The sequence below is a fragment of the Onychostruthus taczanowskii genome, unplaced genomic scaffold (assembly GCF_017590055.1).
Source record: "Onychostruthus taczanowskii isolate IOZ18803 unplaced genomic scaffold, ASM1759005v1 scaffold85, whole genome shotgun sequence".
Classification (NCBI taxonomy): Eukaryota; Metazoa; Chordata; class Aves; order Passeriformes; family Passeridae; genus Onychostruthus; species Onychostruthus taczanowskii.
In genome coordinates, this window is record NW_024506443.1 from 2089109 (window position 1) to 2104629 (window position 15521).

General features: G+C 35.0%; 1 protein-coding gene across 1 annotated transcript; it reads right to left on the bottom strand.

Moving 5' to 3' along the window:
- Nucleotides 1-4319: 4319 nt before the first annotated feature.
- Nucleotides 4320-11681, bottom strand: SLITRK6 (SLIT and NTRK like family member 6). The gene is made up of 2 exons (XM_041424963.1): nt 11143-11681; nt 4320-7262 (listed from the first exon to the last, which is right to left on the bottom strand). The coding sequence occupies exon 2, from the start codon at nt 7245-7247 to the stop codon at nt 4725-4727; it is 2523 nt and encodes an 840-aa protein (XP_041280897.1). The 5' UTR covers nt 7248-7262; nt 11143-11681; the 3' UTR covers nt 4320-4724.
- Nucleotides 11682-15521: the final 3840 nt, after the last annotated feature.

Genomic DNA, 15521 nt, shown 5'->3' on the forward strand with positions numbered 1-15521 from the left:
GAAATTCATTAATGGAAATGCAGATATTCTGTGTTAGGGAGTACAACAGAAGAAAAATGTGCCAGTCTTAAGAAAGTTTCTGATCTTTTGAATTAAGTGTTTGATTGGTCTTCAATCTCAGGATGATTTCAGTACATCTACATGAAACTTGCACATTGTTTTGGTGTGATTGATGAAGTGTATTGCTGTAGACATTGGCATCCTCAGAATGATAATCCAGAATTCCTTCTGGTGATGACTTTGAGATCCAGTCTCCATTTTTTCCTCTCACCACTCTTACTTTATCCTGTGAAATAATGTCTTATTTGTGACAACAATTATTTTTTTTTTACACACAAGAAATGGATCTTTCTAAGGTGTGGTTTCCCATCCTGGTCAAAATTATTTCTTCAGTTTAGCACGCTATACAATTAGTAATCTCTTTGTAGGTAAGTAAGTGGTACATGGCAAACATCTTCCATTTGGAGTCATACAGGGAACATTTTTGTCATGCAAAGAGGGGCTGAAAACCGATCCTCAGATTCCAATCAGAGAAACAATGACTGCAATTTAAAAAGGATTGTATTTAAATCTGATAGGTTTGACACATCACTGAAAATAAGTAAAAACTAGTTTTCAGTCTAGAATAGATGACGGAAAGGTTGATCTGTCATTCAAATGGGAAAGAATGTGTAAAAATACTAAGCCATTTCTGAATAGGCGAATGTCCTAATTGATGTGTACACTTATAGTCTTTGTTGGATGGGGTTTTTTAAGTGTGGGGTTGGGTTTTATTTCTTTTAAAAAGCTTGGAGAGGCATCACTGCAGGAAATATATCAAGTACCAGTGCTAAAAGTTTGTGGGAAAATTACCTGTAGCATGAAGAAAAAGAAAGAGAAATACAATTGTGTTCTTTGAAGTTGAAAATATGAGAACAGTTGAAAACAAAACAGTGCAATTAATTGTTTTAATATGTTTATTTAGGGAACAGGTCTGTGGTGTTACTTATTTTCTTCAATCAAATGTGAGGTGAAAAATGGCAGTGTTGGTTACCTTGAGGTACCCTAGCAACAACATCATAGCTGCCACTTACACCAATGTGCTTGACGAAGCACTGCTCTCGCACTCAATTAAACTCTCATGCTGACAGGAAAAAAATGGATCCACTTTGTTGCACACTGTCAAACATGCTTTGCCTTCCAACCTCCATTATTCTAGCTAAGCAAAAATGTATCAAACCACTTAACTGTGCCTGTCACTGAAAAAAAAAAAAAAGAAAATGACAATAGGGTTTTAACAAGAAAATTTATGAATACCCTTCCCAGCTTTCTGCAAACATCAATAACATTTATGACACATTTCCAGTTGTTAGAATATTCCAAGGAACTTCTAGAAATGGATATCACATCCTTCTTTTTTATGTGATGCCTTTCTTTTTTCATTATTTTATTTTTATAAGCAGACAATTATTTTCTTTAGCTGAAGAATGATCATATAAGGTCAAACCTTTGTTCTTTTTTGTTATGGCAATGTAAATTTTCCTCATAGTTGGAAAAATTACTATCTGAATGTAAGGCAGACCCCTCTCTTCTCATTATAAAAGCTCACTACATGGCAGCCCAGTAGGCAACATGATGATAGGAAAGTGGACAGCAAGCCACATCCTGGAGATTCCTGGATACTGCCAAACCACTTGCAGTGTTACAGAGACTGCCACAGAGCACAGTTGTCCTTGTAAAGGGAAAGGCATGACTCTCCCTTCTGAAGGAAAGCTAAATGGCAAAGGTCTCTTTAATCCTGCTGGGCGAGGCTCTGATACAGCTGTGTAACTGACTTGCTTTGACACTAATTTAGCTCACTCTTCCTTCTGATGCTTTGAGACTGCAAGTGAAAAGAATGTTTGCCACACTGTTGTCCTCAACATTCTGCCAAGTAACTGTTAGCAGCTAAGCAAAGTGACATCTGTGCATGTGGCAATTGTCTTTAGTCTGAAGCTATTTCTCTTAAATCTGAGCCGGAGGGCTTGAATCACCATTTCCCCTGTCTTGCCAATTGCAGGGTGTTATTTTTACACACTTTTTCTTTTTGGAAATAACTACTGAAATCATCGACACTGAAATAATAAACTCTGTTATCAAGTACTATTTATATTTGTATTCTGATTTTTTTTCCCTTACACTAATTTGAGATCTCTGAGAATTTGAAAAAAAAACAATTTAATGGATCTGATTCAGCACTCAAAGCTTTCTTTTCCCATTACATAAATACAGTTTTTAACTGCATTGAAATATTCTATATAATAACTTTATTTGAATTTTTTTCCTGTGTGGAACTAAATTCTGTAAATGGAGATATCTAGTGTCATTTTGATGCTCTCAGCCATCCCATCTGTCCCCCAGTTGCTCCTCCAGATCCAGGCATGGGTTTCCATAGGTTCTATGGCATGTTCATTAAGCACATTTACATGTGCTTGAGTATGCAAATACATCTAAAATAACATCATACAACTCATTTAATGCAAGTACATTTTCCCTTTTTTCTCACTCTTACCTGCACAAGCAATAGTCAATATTGTCTTTCATAGTCTGGAATAAAGACAGCAACAAAACAAATATGTTGTCACCACATTTACTCCTCATAATCTTCCAGAATAGACAGGTTTTCTGATTAAATTATTCTCAGATATAGAAAGAAGAAATAATACTTCCTTTGTAATAACTGAAATTTTGATTTATGAAAACCAAGTTTTACTTCCATAACAAACTGGTAACACCTCAAAAATATTAATAAGAAAGTTGATTTGTTAACAGAGACAAAAGATGGTCAGATCCTCAAACTACAGAAATTAGTATAGCACCATAAAATTTTTTATGTCTATGCAAATTTGAAAGAATTGAGAATCTGACTTTCATATGTAATATAGGAAATTTTTCTGTCAAAAACTTATGTAGAAGAATATGAAGAACTCTAATTTGTATATACAAATAGTTAAGACATGGACAGTATTTTGAACTAAAGAATATATCTTTTTACTTTGAGTTCATCAAGATTTCAATGCTAAATTTAGCATACATATCTATACACGTAGTAATTAAGCTGATTTTTCACTGTACAAATAGGAATTAGAAAAAAAAACCCAAAAAACTCATGCATAGTCAGTTTACAAAATGTTTACTTGGAGGAAGATAAATGCAGGTCAGAAATTGTGTTTTGGCACCACGTCAGTCATGCACAGAAATTGAATGACCTTACTGAACTCAGGATAAGATGCTTCTGTCCACATGGCAAGAGTGAGAATCATTGTGTTTGACTCCCAAGAAGTTTTAAACTTGTGCATGCAGAAGTTGCTGCCTTCTTTAAAAAGTGACCTTTAAGAAAAAGACATTTAAAAAACTCTTTATTTCTTTTTCATTAACAGAGAGCAGTTCCTTGATTAGCTTGAAAATTAGCCAGGAATAAGCTTTTTCTTTTCTTGTGAGTTGGAAAGAAAAAAATACAAAATTATACAGAATAAATAGTAAATATAAATCTAGCGAGAATTCATTGCAAAAATAAACCTGCAGTGTTCTATGTGTTTGTAACCTATTTTTCCCACAACACTTTATTTTCTTCTAATTTCAGAAAATATATTTTTGTACAAATAGCTAAATACTATTATTCTTCCTCGTTTGGGTATTGTTGCAGTTATTCTGTCTGAGTGTTGCTTTTGGTTAGGGTGGAAAAGGACCTGTATATGCACTTGAAAATTCCTAGCCACAGCATACTCATTTCCTTCAAGAATATTTAAAGCCAGCACAGAAGTTATTTATATACATATGTATATATATAAATCAAACTTATTAAACACAGTAACATATTTACAGCTGATTCTCAGTAGCTTTTCAAATTACCCAGGATTATGAGTTGAAACACCAGTGATGCACAATATCTTATAGCAGCAGCTCGAGAAAAGATTGTCCAAACTTAGGTAAAGCTATCAGATAGGGAAAGTAGCAAAAGGCTTGCAGTTTTCTTTGTTGAAGATGCTGGGTAAACATAGATACATATTTTTCCTTCCACATACTGATACAGAATTCACACAAAGTTCTGTGTAGAATACTTAAATATTTGCAGGCTCTGGGTGAATACACAAAAATATTTTATCTGTTTTCCTTTTTAACTGGCATTTAGTATGCCAACTTTTCAATTCCTTTCATATTTATTATAAAGGTATGTAAGGTGTAGTTGTAGACAGTGGCCGTGTATGCAGTGCATGTACTAACCTAACATATACACTCTAAGGTTATAAATACAAACACAGGTGTTGGAGTTTTCTTTTTTTTTTTTTTTTTTTTTTTTTTTTTTTTTTTTTGATCTTTTTGGTTTTTTTAAAGGAATCTAATTAAATGGAGGGCAAAAAAGAAAGGGTAAAGGTAATGAACCCTTTTTTTCCATAGGCTGACAAACAGAGAAGAGAACGGAGAATGGCATACACACCTTTTCAAAATGACGAGGAATAGTGCAATAAGCAATCTTCCTCCCACAATTCAATCACACTAAATTCTTGCTTAACTTGGGGTGTGACATATTGCCTGTTCACAACCCCATGGCTTCCCACAGTGATCCCTGAGTTTTTCTTTGCTAGGATTACTGCTGTGCTTAAGTTCTGACTGTTGACATGTTTTTATAAGGCACTTTTATGTACAATGATTCCACCTTAAAGTAAAACCACAGAAATTCAGCCCTGGCCCAACATATTATCACTTCACGTTTGCTGCTCCAGGACTTCCAGATAGTCAGGCTCAGCATGTAAGTTAGCCTTGAGCTCAAAATACTCATTTTTAGTTTGTTCTAGAAAAACCTTTCTTGGCCTGGAGTACATGAGTGTCTCCATTAACTTCAACTCTTCATGTGATCCAGGATAACGAACTTCCATGTCAGGCTGGAGCTGCACAATATTTTTTCTTAGGTATTCTGTGATCCCTAGTTGCTGCAGCTCTCTCTCTTTTTCAAGAATGTTTCTGTACAAGCAACTAGCATCCTGAAAAGACAGAAATTCAGCAGATTGATCTGTAGCCTTGTATTTCACATTTGGACCTGTAAGTGGGGAACTGTTCTCTCTTTCCAGGAGACTTCGGCGAAGGTATTTAGAATCATTTGCTTCCTTCTCACTTCCCTCTTCCTGCTGCTGCTCAGTGTGCTTGGGGCTGAAGGATGGGCTGTGGTATACCTGAACCATGGGGGTAACTATTCGTTGCTCATAGAGAGTCGCAGCTGGGCGCTCCGTGGTGTGGTGTGTTGTCTTATGCCCATACACGCTGTACTGAAGGTGAACAGGGCTGCTGTCCCTCACTTGTTCATCCACCTGTTTCTTTTTGCATCTCCGGCGCCGGTGCAGAACAAGAACAACTATTCCTGCTGCACAAAATACAATAGTTATAAACACAATGAGCAGTCCTAATATTAGAACAGAAAGTGGGACAGCATCTGTAAGGGACCGCAGAATGGTGTCTGCGGTGTTGGCAGTAGGAGAAGAAGTTGTCACAACCACAAAACTGGCATGGGTTGGTAGGACAGGGCTGTTTATTAAACCTGGACACAAGACTTCACTGTTTAGGGATTTCAATTCTTTTTTTGCTAAGTGCCCAGGAGATTTACAAAAAATATCACCCATCATGGTATTTTTACTCAATTTTTGTATCCATTTTTGCAGTCCAACTGAATCACAAGTACAGTCCCAAGGGTTGTCTTCAAGTTCAATTTGTACCAGCATATCCAGCTCATCCAAGACATTGCTCACAGGTAAATGAGCAAATTGGTTTGTTTTCAGATTTAGTCTGGTGAGGGGAACACCTGAAAAGATATGGGGTGGCAAAGCCTGCAGAAGGTTGTTATTTAGGTAGAGAACTTTCAGTTTTGGCATTACATTAAATGTCCCTGGCAAAACTTCTTTGATGGCATTATATTCGAGGTACAAGTACTCAAGGTGCTGAAGGCCAAGGAAGAGATTTTGACTTAGCTTTGTAAGATGATTGCCATTGAGATATAGTTTCTGTAGTCTGGTCAGATTCATAAAAGAGCCTTCCTCAAGGATTTCAATGCGATTGTTCCCCAGGTGAAGCATTTCCAGGCTGGCATAGTCCACAAGATCTGATTTCAATAGTGTCTGAATAATGTTTCCAGCTAGGATAAGCTTTTTAGGATTTGGAGGAGGGGGTCCTAAATCAGACAAGCTTTCAATGTTTCGCTCCTGGCAGTGCATAAGAACTCCTGAGAGCATATGGCTGGTGCAGTGACAAGGGACAGGGCAAGAGATTCCTGGAAACGTAGTAGGCTTGGAAGTATGAAGCGCTAAACTTGGTTCTTTAGTAGGAGCTTTCAGGAGAGGAATCACCTTAGTTGACAGAAGATTATCATTGATAGAGGTGGTCACAACCAAGGGCAGTGACCCTGAAGGATCTTCAAGTTCATTAACAGGATGGGTGGGGCAAAGTGATTCTTTTTTCAGCCGGCTTAATATGCTGCCTTTGATAACTGAAGGACTATTGCATACAACATCACCTATTATGGACTGAGGAGGCATGTTTTCTAGCCATATCTTCAGCTGCAACAAATCACAATTACAGACCCATTTGTTGTCTTCCAGCTGAAGGTCTAGTATTCTTCCAATGTGTTCCAAAAAGCCAACATAGGGCAGTGTCTGTAACTGGTTTCCACGCAGATCTAAATGGGTCAATGGCACAAAACGAAATATGTTTGGAGGAAGATACTCGATGGCATTATCATTCAAAATAAGCACTTTAAGCCTGTTGAGCTTGCTAAAGGCACTTGCTTCAATCACTGTGATGAAATTGTTGTCTGCTTGAAGAAACTCTAAATTTTCCAATCCATTAAAGGTATCTTCTTTAAGTGTTTCCAAAGAATTGTGATTGATATGAAGTTGTTTAAGAAGGCTGAGACCATTGAAAGCCCCAGGCTCAATATCTGCTATATTGTTAAAACCAAGATGCAGAGAAATAGCATTAACAAGGCCAGCAAAATCATTCACGTGTAACATACTCAGACCGTTGTTTAACAGATTAAGATGGAAAGGCCGTGATGGTGGGACATTTATTTCTGAGATCATCTTGATGTCTCTTTTGTCACAGTTGATAATCAAGGTGTCATCCTTTTCTTCACAGGAACACAAACTCTGACAAGATCCTCTGACTGAAGAAAAAGAAGGCTGTGACTGGAAAGGATCAGATGCAACCACAACTGAGCACAGAAAAAAAATCCAAAGCTTCATTTTGTCCAGCAGATTCTATTAAAAAAAAAAAAAAAAAAAGAAAAGAAATAAATAATACAGTCATGATTTCACAGGGTTTGGGTTGTTTGTTTGGGGGTTTTTTGTGGTTTTGTTTGTTTGAGTTGTTTTGGTTTTTGTTTTTTGAGGTTTTTTTTCTTTTTGTTTTTATTTTCCCTGGCATAACAGCAAGAAAAAAACATTCCTAGTGCTTGCCATTGAGCTACTTCTCCTTCTAAGTACTATCATATCATGCAAAACAATTGAATTATTTTCTAATTAGAGAATATAAATTTAGTTTAATGTACTGAATGAATAAACAGAGTCATAAGGGGAAATCTTCAGTACTTTCATGTTGATATCCAAAGTAGGATGTAATCAGGAGTATGTTAGTTTTATTTATATACTCTATAGACTGCCAGTGGAAAACAGTAATAATTTACTGTCCCAAGCAACTTATATCAAAGCTAATATAGTATTTTGAACCATTGCTTTCTGGCACTACATAGCATGGCAAATATTAAGAGTACCTTGCTAAGATTAACTTAATGTTACCCAGCTGCTGAAGAGAAGAAATAAGATTTGGTTTGGATCAGTAACATGTTGTGAGCAAAAGCCCATTCTTTCAGGATACAAGGAATCTCTCTACAGTTCTCCATTATGTATGGAAATCAAAGGGTATTTCCTCTGAAATCCTTGTACCCACAAGCTGAAAAGGATGTAGACAAAATAATCATCTCTCTTTGCTTAAATTTTAACACATATGTTTTAGTTTGTAGGTGAAATTGGTGCCACAGCACACAGTATGTAACGTTTGCATGTAATGTATGTACGAAAAAATTTACATACATAATTGACATCAAAAAAAGAGAACTGAGAATGCAGTGCATGCTAGAAAATCAAGCAAGCAAGGACAAACTTTTTTTTGAGGTTAATATTAAACTCTTCACAATGATAATAATCATCAATTTCCACAGTGAAATGTATATGGACTTGACTGTGCTTTACAAATTAAAAATTATCACCAGTATCAACCATATGTTGTGTAATATAATTATCACCTTTCAATCTGATCTTAGACTTTGAAACACTTGATAAATGGATCATTACAATACAGCTATGGAGTTGCAAGTAAAATTCAGATGTTTAAGTCAGTAATTTAGTATTGGTTTGAATGAAGTTGCCCTATAGTCTATTAGAAGATTCTCTGTTTCTTTCTGTCAAGGCTGCCTAACTAGCAAGACCAATGGTAACTTGATATATAAGATAGAGAGAAATCACTGTTTATAATCTTTAGTTAAGTATTTCCACATTTAAGAAAAAGTAAATAATAACAAAAAATCCCCTAAAATGCAATGGATTATTTAAAAAACAGTAATGTTTATGGGGTGTGCTATTTATTTGAGGACTGAACTAAGCAAGACTCTTAAGTAATCAATCTAATAAAGGTCAGAATCTTTCAAACTAGGCTATTCAAACATGAAGTACAGAATGTCACTACACAACAAACTGTGTCATTTTCTGAATTATTAGAACCTTTTGCAAGGATCAATTCAACTACAGACATGAACATTTTTATAGTGTTGTCATATGATTTGGCATCTCATCAATGCATATTTTGAATATCATGCACCTTGGTTACTAGAAACACTATTTCTCAAGGTTTCCCTTAGAACAGATTGCAAAGCTTTACCCATGCAAGCACTTAAATGCTGTGGCATGAGTATTACACACACACACACATACAAAAAGTACAACAACAAATGTGTTCACAGTGAATTTTGTTTTTGTCCATGAGTAATTTCTGATAAGTGAGAGTAGAAATAGGAATTTAGAAGTAGTAATTGCAATTCACAGTGTGAGAAAAAGTGTCCTTAAAAATATGAGCTTTAATCTTTGTTTCAGTGACTGCAATATAATTGTGTTGTCTCATATAACCCTCCTTGAACTCCAGATGCTTATGTTTAATATATATGTCTTTCAGTCTGTTTTCCCAAAAAGTATTGGATAAGACACATGGCAAGATGTTATTTTGAAGTATGCAGAATAATTCTAGGATCATATTATGCTAGAGACTTATTCTTGCTTTACATGCATCACTATCCTTTCCAGTGACCCAAGGTAAAAAATACAGGCTCTTGACACAGATGCCAGCTTCAAACCTACGCTATGACTAATTCAACTTTGTTTCTGTACACTTTTTCTCATTAGAAATTCCAGTGTCAATCTGCATCAAATTCAAGCAACACTTATAAAGTCCCTGAGCAAAATTAAGCGGAAAAAAAAATCTTAAAGGCATGTTGCATTCTATTGCATATTAAGAAATTAGGTTATAAAAACGAAAGCCCTCCTCTCAGAGATGAAAGTAACAACATTTGTAACCAATTGGAAAACATTCACATTTTAATCATCGTCATACTTCTGTAAGCAGCACTGCCAGAACTCTCTCACACACATATATATATCCACACAATAAAAATTAATAGGAGAGTTGTATTCTTTTTTTCTTTCTCCATTTTTTTTTCCTAAACACTCAGAAACATGTAATGAAGTTCTCAGTGGGCTACTATTGTAAAATAAAAACTGCTCTTGTGTAACAGATGAGTAACATTTAACTGAAAAAATTCCCAATACAACAAAATGTAATTTAAAAGACTTGAAAAAAAATCTTTTCATGTGGTGAGGTTTTTCAGCAAATTCCACAGTGTAACTTAAGGTAATTTTCATTTTATCTGCTTTCATGTAAGTCACTGTAGACTGCATACTGTAACTAAACTCTGTAGGAATTCTAAAAGACTAAAAAATGTCACAGTTCTTTCTATGAGGCAGATTTGAATACTTCCAGAAGTAGTCATCTTACAGAAAAGACATCTCATGCTTGCTAAGTAATAATTGATTTGGTTTTAAAATATTGAAAGACTTTATTTCATTATGATTGGGGGCTTATTTGTTTGGCTGTTTTAATTCAGCTATTAAAAAAAAACCAAAAAACCTTGGAGATTGTCAAAGCCCCAAGCTAAGAATTAGTAATTTCTAAGATCCTTTGTGATATTTTATTAAATTCTTAAGGGAATCACAGTCAGATGATGCATTTAACACCACTTTTGCACTTGAAATAAAACCAAACACCCATTCCTCTCCCTCAAGGGGTTCAAAACCAGTATTCCTTTAGTGCATATATTCTACACAGTAATCAGTTTTAATAAATGTCTTTTCATGTGGTGAGGTTTTTCAGCAAATTCCACAGTGTAACTTAAGGTAATTTTCATTTTATCTGCTTTCATGTAAGTCACTGTAGACTGCATACTGTAACTAAACTCTGTAGGAATTCTAAAAGACTAAAAAATGTCACAGTTCTTTCTATGAGGCAGATTTGAATACTTCCAGAAGTAGTCATCTTACAGAAAAGACATCTCATGCTTGCTAAGTAATAATTGATTTGGTTTTAAAATATTGAAAGACCTTATTTCATTATGATTGGGGGCTTATTTGTTTGGCTGTTTTAATTCAGCTATTAAAAAAAAACCAAAAAACCTTGGAGATTGTCAAAGCCCCAAGCTAAGAATTAGTAATTTCTAAGACCCTTTGTGATATTTTATTAAATTCTTAAGGGAATCACAGTCAGATGATGCATTTAACACCACTTTTGCACTTGAAATAAAACCAAACACCCATTCCTCTCCCTCAAGGGGTTCAAAACCAGTATTCCTTTAGTGTATATATTCTACACAGTAATCAGTTTTAATAAATGTGCCCACAAACTGTTTAAAATACAGTATAAACTGCCATCATTTAACATAAAAGTTATACAAAATCATGCAGAAAAATAAATGCAACTTGTACTGAGAAGTGAAAGTCTCATGTACTTAGCTAATTAACTAACTGGATTCTTTCTTACCTGTACAGCAGCAACACTCCTTGGTACACTCAATAATGCACAGTTGGAGCAGCTGTTTCCATGTAATGCAATTTTTCCCTCTGAAAAATGCACACTTCCTTCTGAGTTTCCTTTGCTGCAAGCTCCGGTAATACTACAGCTCCATGAAGTTAAAATCCTTGTTCAGAAAACAAAGTACAAAGCATTCGATTGAAAAAAATCTTTCAGGCAGCCATGCACGTCAGACCATCCTGTAAGCAGTTGTCCTTTTCCCTCAATTAAAATTCACAGCATACTTCACAGCTAGGCTGACTTTTCTGCATATAGTTAACTGTTTGCAAGCATTTGGATGCAGTAAACAAACAAGATGCTCAGCAGAGCTTGACTTGATCACTTGGTTTGTCAGATTTTTAGATGCAAGCTGCTCCTGTGTTCTCTCTGTTCTTTCTAGTCTTTCTTGTTAGCTCAGTTTGTTATTAGTCAGATTGCCAGGGGCTGGGAGGTAGGCGTAAATAAAGAGACTTCTTGGCTTTTGACTCAGCCTTTAAGCCCTTCCCCACCAGAGAGCTTTAATCTGCCAATGTCATTTAATACAAGATACAGCTCCACCTTGAGACAGATCAGCTCCTCCTCCTGCAATTTCTCTCACCTCCTTTTCCCCCTTATCCAAGTGAGCCTCGGAAAGTTAAATTCAGCTAAATATCTTTTAGATTGCTTAAGGGCTGTTAATACACGATTTTGCAAAAAAAAGAGCAAACATCCACTGCAGCTCTTGCAGTTTGTTCTCTTGGGCAGTCCTTGCAGTTAGTTTGTATCTGCAAATGCTTGCTTTAGAAACCTCAAAGCATTCCAGCCCAAACAGACTCCACAAAACACACCACAAGAGAAACTTTGTCCTCTGGAAAATATGTCTATCACATTGAAGAGCAGAATTATTCAAATATATAAATGAGACTGTAAAGCTCTCAATCCAGTCCACTCAGTGTGAATGGGGTAGAGGTGAGTATGCACACTTGTGCATACTTTATTTTGGAAAAATAAAATCATGGAATATTAGTGCTCATGTTTGCATAATGAGTACTGTCAGCCCTTTTTAAAATTGCCCATCCTGCTCTGTAGGAAGAAGACTGGGTTGATTGTAATTGTCTGTTTTACAGATGTTAGCACAGTGTTGGTATCTGTCCATGTGAAATTGCACTTTATTTCAATGAAACACTGCTTTGATAAAAAAACGGTCTGGTTTGGGGGAGGGCATTTGTAAAGGCACGTATCATGCTTAAGGTATTATTTTTCTTTGTGCTCATAAACAAGCAGATACAGTACAGCTACAGGAAATGTTTATTCTGTGCAGGGAGGGTTTATTCTGTGCAGGGAGGGTTTTTCTTATCCCTCCTGCACTGCATGGATTGTTTTATAAGCAGCAAATGCTACTTCCTTGTTCATCCCACTGCCACAGAGTCACAAAACCTTTTGGTGAGCAACAATAGACATGGTGCTCTAGCATATTTGCCCTGTAGAACATAATATTTCTGTTTTGTTTTTAGCGTGCCTTGGATATACAGACTGTTTACTACAGCCTCCAAGCAGTCAGATTCCAGTAATTTCTTTTGCACTGATGGATCTCTAGGTGACCTCATTGACCTCAAAAGGGCTGTTGCAATTTACTGTTCTGTGTGATGAAGGCTATCAAGATCTTGTCCTATATTTTTTCTCACACACATATACACAAACTTTTATATATAAACTTATAAAATTGGTATCTATATATATTTATATATTTATATATTTTATATATCATTTAGAAAAAAAATAAAAGAAGAGGAAATATTCCTGAGGAATTGCAGCTATTTGGTTTCCATTCTTTTTAACACAAAACTTTTTTTTTTTTTTTTGTAATTTGCTACTTTTAATGAACCTTGTCACTCAATCTCAATCTGCAGGTATTATACTGTTAATGCTCAATGGTTCTCAGCTGTCTGTGACCAGCCAAATAAATTATTAATTTTGAATTTAGGAATTTTAAGTCATATTATTTCTATTTTTACTGAACATTTTTTCAAGTGTTAACACTTGTGGTTGGCTGTTTGAGATAGAGAATATCTCTAAATATAGATATTCACGTTACAAGTGAAAACAACAGCATTATTTCCTTTTGACTTGACAGTCACAAGAGTAAAACATGATCACAAAAGTATTTCCAGAAATCAATTGCTGAAAATAGCAGAGTTTCCTAACTTAAGCATACAGAATCAAAAACCACTGAGAATGTTTATCAATAGTATTTGTGATTCAAAAACTGCATATTTATCAAGTTTGTGAAAATGGCTAATGTTTGTTTTTCTACCATAATTTTATGAATCATTAAGCAGATTATTATAAAGAATGTGATTCTGCAAGTGCATCTGCATGTCAGTTGAACTGACACAGGGTTTGTACCCTGCACTTCAAGTCTTCATCAATTGCTCTGACAATTTTAAATTTTGTGAACCTTGGATATATAAAATCTAAAACTGTCAGACTTACATTTACTACAGGTATATGATTTGCAGATTAGTCTTCAAAATGTTAATTTTCATGGTGACTTGTTAATTTGTAACTTAATTGTTTAAACATAACAGGAGGAATAAGCATTTCCATTTGTTATTTCAGTGGATAGAAAATATTTTTGCCCTATCATTCATAACCCATCCCCACTTCTCGGAACGCACACAAGGAACCATTGATAGCACACAAGATGTAGGAGGTAAATAATATATCCTTCCTTGCTTGCAAGAAGTTTCAAGTCTGTATCAACAACTCTTCACCTATATTTCTTGCAACATGAACTCTTTGAACTCTGTATGAGTGCAGGTCTGACAGCTTAATATATGATATTGAAAGGAAGAATTTTCCTGAAACCACTATGTAGCATCTGACTATTCACATGTGAGAGAGCCTGCTGAGGAACTCAACTCTCATACATATATTATAAATTAAAACTCTATATGGAAGAACTGTCACCAAGGCTAAGACTTAACTAAGAACATGGCATATACACATACAAATACATAGAAGAAAACAAAAAAAACTCCATAATGTAATGTACTATAATTATGGTAGCTAACAGTGCCTACTATATAATTCAGACAGAGAACACCTATTTCCCTGACAGAACTAATGTCTCTTTTTACATACTGGGATTGGTCCTACTCAAAACCTTCTGCTCTGAACACAGTGTTTGTGAGGCTTTTTGCTGTCATGAACACATTGCTATTGTGTAAAGAAAGGTAAGGATTCTCCTCTGCAAGTGATACACAGGCCTAGCAGCTACTCTCTAAGCATTTAGTTTCATCTTTATATGGCCCTTATTGAGAGGTAATTTTCTGAAAAGTCTGCTGAAAAAGATCTTCAAATTCTAAGGAAACAAGTTAAAGAAACAAATTTCTATTACCCTTATGCATTTTCTAACTAAATTAATTTAGAGTCATATTTGTATACTTAATATATAAGTACACAAATCACAAAATCATAGAATCATAGAAAGGTTTATGTTGGAAGGAACCTTAAAGATTACTTAGAGAATCACCTCCCTCATCCTGCTGGCCATGCATCTTATGCAGCTGAGGATATGGTTGTCTTTCTAGGCTGCACCTGCATATATGTGACATTGTATACATTGGTATTTATCATCATGCAAAAATCACATTCCCTGAAAAAAAAAAATATTTCAAAGAAAGGTGTATTGAAGTTAATATTCTTTATATTTCATTTTTCAAGTTAAAAAGTCATATGGTGCTTTAAATGTTCTACTTGAGTGAAAATGCATTTTATACTGCTATACTTAAGAGCATGATTTCTTACAAAATACTGGATTCTTAGTCACTTAATAAAACATGATGCAATGGAAACAGATGAAACCAAGGTATTTTCCCTTGCATACTTTAGTAATCCTGTTTTGTTGTATAAGTCAAATTGCTGAAAATATGTAAACATTTCTGAAATTTGTGGTTTCCTTCTTTAGTATCTGTGCAATAGGTCTTGAATCATCTTCTTTTTCTTTTTTTTGTTTGTTTGTGGTTTTTCTGTTGTTTGTTTGTTTAACCCCTTGACAGAGAACTTCCAGTTCTTCACAATGTCAGAATTTATTATCAAAGTTAAAATCTCCTATCCAATTCTTAGATTGTTCACCTTGTTCATAAATTTTGATATTGGACTGAGAAATATTTCTTGATCTGAATCAACTTCTTGGAACAGACAGCTTCTCATTGCCTTTCCTCCTGAATTTGGCAATATTTTAATGACAATTAAAAAAAATGCTTAGAGATGATTGGTCTGTAGAAAACAAAAGTCACCTGAGTACTTGCAATCTTTGGTTATGATTAATCAGTTGGATATTTTTCAAAATGTATGTTTCTTGCCAA